The sequence below is a fragment of the Suricata suricatta genome, chromosome 1 (assembly GCF_006229205.1).
Source record: "Suricata suricatta isolate VVHF042 chromosome 1, meerkat_22Aug2017_6uvM2_HiC, whole genome shotgun sequence".
NCBI classification, from domain to species: domain Eukaryota; kingdom Metazoa; phylum Chordata; class Mammalia; order Carnivora; family Herpestidae; genus Suricata; species Suricata suricatta.
In genome coordinates, this window is record NC_043700.1 from 193,560,684 (window position 1) to 193,568,148 (window position 7,465).

Sequence of the window (7,465 nt, forward strand, 5' to 3'; positions counted from 1 at the left end):
GCAGCACCTCCCCCAGGGCAGAGCCCGCAGTCAGAGGCAAAGGGAGGGCCAGGGGGCGATGCGTTCCCGGGCTGGGCTGGGCTGGGCTGGGCTGCCGGCCCAGACTCCTGCCCCTCCTTCCCGCCCCCAAGAGGCCAGCCCTGGGTGCGAGGAGGCCCCGCCATGGCTTAGAAGTCACCCGACCGTGCAGCGTGCAAGCACCCCCTCTGGGATGTCCTCGGTAACACCCTCACAGTGGGGACTTCTGCCAGGAGGCCCACGGGCGCCCCGTGAGGACCAAGTGGGAGGTGCCGCGGGCAGAACTTCGGCAGAGAGCGGCCAGCCGAGAGCCGTCAGGACGCACACCCTCCCCAGCCCTCCAGCCACACCGCGCTCCATTGCCAGCTCTGGTCAGCTGCTGCCCGGCGGGGATCTCGCTGGAGCTGGACTGGCACCCGCCTTGAGGCCGTGCAGCGCCCCAGCTGGGGCCTTCCTATCACCCTGGCTGCCCCTCGTGGGAAGGGCCAGCTGCTCAGAAAAAAAGAGTCAGGTTTCAGAAGTAGGGGTGCCAGCAGGAGCTGTCCTGGCCCAACCAAGGGACCCTCTCGGGAAGCATCGTCCTCAGCACCGCCAGGGGACGCAGGAGAGGAGGGCCCGCAGGTGCGCCCAGGGGACTGGGCTGGGGGCTGCTGCCAAGGTCAGTCCGGCTCGTCCGCCCACCGGCAGCCCCTATGGAGGGAGAACTCACCCTCCATCTCCCTGATGGCCCGCTCACACCTCTCCCTGTAGATTCTGTCCAAGCGCTTCTGCTTCGCCTCCTCCCGCTTTCTTTCTGCCAGAGTCCGCGCACTCACATCCTCAAAATCCACCTGAGAAATTGAAGTAGAGAGCCGACCTGACTACACAGGACACAAGGAAGACACGGAAAGTCCGACAGAAGCCCCGGAGAAAGCATGTCAGCACGGGCGCATGGCCCTCTGTGCCCCCGGGGTCCAGGGTCTCTGCACACGAGGAGATGCACTTGTGGGCAATGACTGGCCCCACCAGGATCGGGGTGGTGCTTCCAGAAGAGCACACCCCATGTGGGAAAGCAGCCACTCCAGCCAGTGGGCAGGGGAGGCTGCTGGCCCGCTCCAGGAGGGACCCGGGCCTCAGGCTGCAGCGGGAACAGCAATCCTGGCCGGTCCCGTGCAGCCAGGGCCGGCAGAGCCCCAGCAGCCCCGGGCGGCACTCAAGCTCCTGGGGGTCATGGGAGAGGACTCCTTTCCCTTGTTTCCAAGTTCTGTGAAATTCAGGACCGAGGCTCTGCTCCATGCACACGTCCCCCTCTTAGAGCTGCTGTCCCCTCCCAGAGCCCCTCCACGACGCTGGCCAGCAGCGAGGGGCCGGGCAGGCCTGCGCACCTGTTTGCCGTGTCTCAGGAAGTGGTAGCCCAAGGCGAGCTTCTTGTAGGCAGCGCCATACTTTCCGTTCCAGGCCTGGACGGCCCGTGTGGCGGCCTGCCTCAGCCTCTGGGCTGCCTCCCTGGGGGGCGGCAGGGGCTGCTCGTGATCGGTGCCCAGCGTGAGCTCCAGAAACTCCTGGAAGTTGGACACGACCAGCACGCGGAACTGATGGGACCGGGTGAAGAGCTGGTCCACGATCTGGAAGGCGGAGAGGCGGACTTCGGCGTGCCCCCGGCTCAGCTGGGCCATAAGCAGGCGGTAGGCCCGGCTGAGCTGCTCCTCCGAAGACCTGGAGACGCAGTCATGCTTGCGAGCGCCCGCCACTCGGGTCCCCTGGCCGAGTGCTCTGCATGGGGACGCACCCTCTCCCAGCCCCGCCCCTCCATCCACAGCAGGGTGGACAGACCGCCGCCTCGGCCCTGCCTATTTCTGGAGGACCCAAGAACCAAAGATGGTTTTTGTCATTTAACGGATGAAACGAAAGGACAATACTTCATGACATGTGAAAAATCACAAAACCCAGCGTCAGTGCCCATAAAGTTTTATTGGGACACAACCAGGGCCGCACCTTCCCCTCGTTTGCTGTCACTGCCCACAGCTGAGCGGTCACGGCAGAGACTTTATGGCCCACGAAGCCTACAGTATTCACCGTCTGGCCCGTCACAGAAAGTCCGAGCGGGCTCCGTCCCGAGTGGAGACCACAGCCCCCAGCCTCTTGCAGGTGCAGTCACAGTCACGTGACTGAAGAGAAGGGAAAGGTCACCAGGCTTCTGGGAGCCGCCCCCCTCCCCCCATCACTCTTCCCAGGGGCTCCCCTGCCCGTGTGGAGCTTTCTGGAACGTACACAGAAACCGGAGCTGCACGTCTTGGCAACGTGCTAAGACTTCACTACTTAAAGTCACTTAAAATTCCGTTTTGCAGACACAGGAGGACAATCAGCAAATTTCGACTTATACTCTCAACAGATTCCCAACTGACAGCCTTTAGAAGGCCTTCCCGCCTCGCTGCCCGGCCCTGGGCCACTGTCAGACCTGCCTGGTGGGGGGCATCCTGGGGGCGGGCAGGGGAGGGCTGAGACACGCAGGGGAAGCCCCACAGTCTGCCAGGTGCCATGGGCTCGAGGGGCCAGCTGATCGGCATGACCTGCGGAACCTGAGGACATACTTGCAAATTTTCTTCAGTTCCTTCATTTTCTCAGGATTCAGCTGGGGTTCTCCCGAGGTCGTGAGCTCTTCTACCAACTTGGAAAGCGCCTGATCCATATCTAAAAATGTGTATGGTAGAGGCGAGACATGACCACCTAGTCCTCCGCAGTTCTCAGTGTCATTGAATGCTTACTGGGCTCCACTAGTGCCCGAGCATTCCGGGGACTGCGAGGCTGGGCTCCCTGAGCCCTTGCCTCTGGGAGGTGGCCCGGATGCTGAAACATAACGACTCAAGGTGATATTCTGGGCAGGGCTGACGGAAAAGCACGACAACAAAATATTTATCCTGAAGCTCCGCAGTCACGGATGAGAGATCTCAACAATGGCTTTCAGCAGCACACGTTAGAGACAGAACACGACAGTCTAAGTAAAATTTAAGTTAGCTTTTTCCAAATCTGACTGTGGTGCCTTTTCCCTTCCCAGCACATTCACTCACAAGCCAGGAGGCAGCCTCGAGTGTGCAAAGGGTGAGTTGCTACAGACTTCGGTAACGGAAGACCCACTTGGGGAGCAGCCTCATGGCTTGGGGCAGACTAGCAGAGGTGCATCGACCTAGCACTCCAAAGCCGAGTACCTAGCAGGTGTGCACAAAGCAGAGGGAAGGGTGGGGGCGACGGGAGAATGCGGCCGGGGAGGGGGAAGGCCCAGGGAAGGCAGCCACTCTGTGGGAATGGAGGTTGGGGCAGCCTGGGGGCCGGACTTGCTGCAGGGCTGTTTGACCTGGTAGGAGGAGGCGCTCGGGAGGGCCTTCACGGACCCTGACTCCACTCAATACACACTTGGCAGACACAGGGAGCAGCTCACCCGAGCACCCTCCCAGCATCTCCCCCTGACCGTGGATCCCTCTGGGTGGGCTTTGCCAGTGCACTACAGCCAAGGAGGACAGAAGAGGGGGCCTCCCAGGAAGAAGAGGGCAGTGTTCAGGAAGGAGGGAATGTCCTGGAAAAAGAGAAGGGCATGGGACCGCGTGAGAGGAGGGGAGAGGGGAGGGGAAGTGGGGGGGTGGGGTCCAGAGGGAAAAAGGAGAGGAAGTGTCCCTGAGAGAGGAGAAAGAGGAGGGAATGGTGCGCAGGGAGGAGGGCATGGCGTCCCCATCCGGAGGAGGAGGAAGAGGAGGGAAGGGCATCCCAGGGAGGAAGAAGAGAAAGAGGAGAAAACCGTGTCCCAGGAAGAAAGCAGGGGGCAGAGGAGGAAGGGACGGTGCCCCGGGGAGGACGACAACGACAAGGAGGAGGAGGAGGGAAAGGCGTCCCAGGGAAGAAGAGAAAGAGGAAAGGACGGTGCCCCTGGAAGAAAGCAGGGGGACGGAGAGTCCGGGAGAGGAGGAGGAAGGGACGGCGTCCCGGGGAGGAAGAAGAGAAAGGGGGAGAGGACGCTGTCCCGGGGAGGAGGACGGATAAACGCCCGGCGGGGCGTGGGGGTCCGAGGCCTGCCCTCGGAACTCCGGCGGGGCCACAGCCCCTCGCCGGCATCACGACAACCGCGACACGTACCGCGAACCCTGGCCGCTCGCCTCGCTCCTCCCCTTCCGGCGGAGAACCCGCCCCTGTCACGTGCCCCAGATCCCTACAGTCATTGGCTCGTCCTGGCACAGGCAGCGCGGGGACGAAGGTCAGCGCCGCGACGACCGCACCTACGGCGCAAGGGGACCACAGCCACCTTAGCCCGCCCCTTCCGGCGGAGCCCACCGCGTCTCCTGTCACGTGCCCCCGAGCTCGGCAGCCAATGGCTCTCCCTCACCCTGGGAGGCGCGAGCGCCCGGGCGGGGCCGCGGTCCGCGCGGTGACGCAGGCGCGCTCCCGGCGGGGCGGGACGGCCTCGGAGAGGGAGAAATAGGAAGCGGGCGGGCGCAGCAAGTCTTTAAAGGGGCCGTGTGCCCGGCTGCCGGGCGACGCGGCGCGCGCCCGAGGAGTGCGAGCTCGGTGTCCACCTGCGGCAGCCTAGGGGTCTGCGACCCCCCTGGCCCCTGCCATCGCGACGGAATGGCCCTGGTGGGAACTGGTGCGCCGGAGACTACCCTCCACCCCGTATTCCACGCGCTGCAGAGAGGGGTCGAGGAGCTAGGGTTCCCCCAGGGCCGGGGTCGGCCCGGCTTCTCCTGGTGCTGTGTGGGGGTCGGCGGCGTGGAAAGAGGCGGCCACAGGAGGAGCCTCGGGAGGGGAGCACGACCCGGCCCCAGGCACCTGCCAGCGCGCCGGGCCCTTATCCCCCCGCCCTGTCGGTGGACGCCGCGCGGGTGTCCGCGCCCCTAGTGAAGGCGCTGGCCTGGGCCCCTCTCCAGGACGCCCCTCGCCCTGAGCAGTGCAGGCCGCTGCGGGCCACGCCGGGGCCCCTCACTCCGTCCAGGGACACCTCGGGTTTGCTGCTCGCTCCTCTTGCAGCTCAGGCCCGGACCCGCCACCCGTGCGCACCCGGGATTCCCCGGGCTCCCCAACTGTGGGCTCGGGGGCCAGCAGGCCGGAGCAGGGCCTTGGGGGTCTGCTCCTGACATGCTCCCGGCCAAGCCCCAGTGGGCTCCTTTCTCCTCACCTCCCCGGCCTGCTGCACCTGCAGGTCCTCTCGGGGCCAGACCTATGGCCTCACTCGCCCGCGCTTGGGGCCTGTGCACTCTGTGCCCCCCACCCCACCGGCTGAGTGGCCACCACCCCTTTCGGCTTCTGTCTTGCCTTTTCTTCAGGAAGGCCTGGCTCACCCCCAGCCTCTGAGCCCCCACCCCCATGCTTTGGGCTCTTTAAGGGAGGTCTCCACTGGTTCACGATGAGCCAGTTGGATGTTTCTAGGCTCTCAGGTAGATGCAGAACTGGAGGAAAGCACCAAAGCCCGGAGCCCACTGGAGCAGGACTGTCTGGACACGACGGCCGGCAGCAGCATGTTCTTAGCTGCAAAGGGTGGAAACCGCTCAGGCGTCCATCCGGAGATGGTAGAGGTCTGACCTTCACGCTACAACATAGATGAACCTTAAAAGCAGGGCACTGAAAGTAGTCAGGCAAAGGGGCCAAACGCTGTGATGCCACCTACATGAAAGGTCCAGCGAGGGCAGGTGCGTGGAGGTAGGAGAGCACGACCGTTACCGCGGGGAACACTGAGCTGTCTGTGTTCAAAGGGCGGCATTTATGGTATGTGAATTCACTCTCAAACAAGAGTTGTCCGAAGAGGAAAGGAAGGCGAGCAGCACCCTGGCCCCCCCGGGGCACCTAGTCCCCTCGGAGCCAGCGTCCCCAGCCTCCTTCTGTGTCCCCTGTGGCTTGGCGGTCCGCCACTGGACTGTTCTGAGCATCACTAGAGCAGTTTCCCTGTCCTAACAGGGGCCTTCTCCGCACCCAGCCCCTCCCCTGCCTGTCCCTTTGGGGTGCTCTCTTGCAGCAGGATTCTGGAAAGAGCCGCCGGGTGCCCTGATCCCTTCCTGCAATGCCTGCGTCCACCCCGGAGCGTGATGTTTGCGCGGCCCCGTCCCATCTCCTGCCGGCCGGATATCTGCCCTTCCACTTGCTCAGGCCCAGTAGCCGCCTCCCATCCCCCCACTTCTGCCCTCGCACCCCTCAGTCCATTCACCTTGCCCAGTGGGGGTGAAATGCAGGGCTGCCCCCAGGCCCCGGCCCCCGCCCCTTCGCCCTCGCTGGCCTGGTAACAAGCCTCCTCCCTCCATTTCCTCAGGTGACTCGCTCTCTGGCAGGGAGACTTCCTGTCCCACGACGTTTGGAGTCTTAGTACTGTTTTTCTCTGCCCTGAAAACATGCGCCATGAAGACCAGCGTCTGTTTGGTGTCCTGATACCAGGCACACGACAGGTGCTCGGTATGAGGGCTGAATAAGTAGGATAAGCCCGGATGAATGTGTTGCGGCCTGGAAGGGACTTCCGGAGATGAGCCCTGCGGGGCGAACACGGCCCATCCAAGGGCGCCTCGGTCAGTGTGGAAAGGCAGTGCTGACACGCCTTGGAAGAGAACTGTCATTGCACGTCCGTAGGAAGAGTGGGCAGCAGATTACTTGGCCAGGACATCACGAGCGTGGAGAAAATGGCACAAAACCTTAAGAGTTGTAAAAGAAAAACTGTCAGCCCAGAATTGTATACGCGGTGAAATGTCCCTCCAAACCTGAGCTGCGTTGAACAGAGCACTTTCAGAGCAAGTCCGCAGGCCGGCCGTGGAAGTGTTGGTACATGAAATTCCTCAGCTGAAAGGCAAATGCAGATGCAAACCGACATCTACAAAAGCTGTGGGGAGCACTGCAGTTGGCAAATGTTTATTTTCTAAATCATTGGCTGCTCACTGAAAGCCTGACAGTGTATCGTAGGGTGCAGAACATGTAGAAGAAAGCACATGGCAACAGTAGGGGCGAAGGACAGGAAAGGGACAGAGAAAGGCAGTCAGTTCCTCAGACTCTTGTGTTTACATGAAGTGGTACAGCATTTGAAGGCACTTGTGGGAAGTTCAAGGTGTACGCTGAATTAGAGAGATGTAGCTAAAAAGTCAAAGATAGAAAGGAATATTTTTACATAGTCTAAAGGTGTCAACAGGTGACAACAAAAAAGGGAACAGAGAACAGACTGGACAAATGGCAAGGCCACAGATTTACATCCAGCAATAATAATAGTTACCTTAAATGTCAACGGTCTAGAAACCTCAACTGAAAGGCAGTGATTGTCCAAATGAATTAAAGAGACCTAAGTGTATAGTGTCCACAAGAAACACACTTTGGGTTGGCAGCAAAAGGATCCAGAAAGCCGTAACACATGAACACTCAGAGGATGAGAGTCAGAGCGCCTGGACCCACAGCAGACACCGGGGGCTTTCTAAGGGGCCGCTGTCAGGGAGGGAGCTTGCTCCTGATAACAGAT

At 61.7% G+C, this 7,465-nt stretch overlaps 1 protein-coding gene across 1 annotated transcript in view; it reads right to left on the reverse strand.

Moving 5' to 3' along the window:
- The window catches only part of UVSSA (UV stimulated scaffold protein A), a 23,345-nt gene extending 19,062 nt beyond the window's left edge, over window positions 1-4,283 (reverse strand). Inside the window, exons 1-5 of the mRNA XM_029952655.1 lie at window positions 4,123-4,283; window positions 3,434-3,568; window positions 2,589-2,688; window positions 1,383-1,713; window positions 688-848 (exon numbers count right to left, since the gene is read on the reverse strand). Of these exons, the coding sequence (XP_029808515.1) occupies window positions 688-848; window positions 1,383-1,713; window positions 2,589-2,688; window positions 3,434-3,452 (611 nt within the window). The 5' untranslated portion in view covers window positions 3,453-3,568; window positions 4,123-4,283. The remainder of the gene's footprint in view (window positions 1-687; window positions 849-1,382; window positions 1,714-2,588; window positions 2,689-3,433; window positions 3,569-4,122) is intronic.
- Between the last annotated feature and the right edge of the window lie 3,182 nt (window positions 4,284-7,465).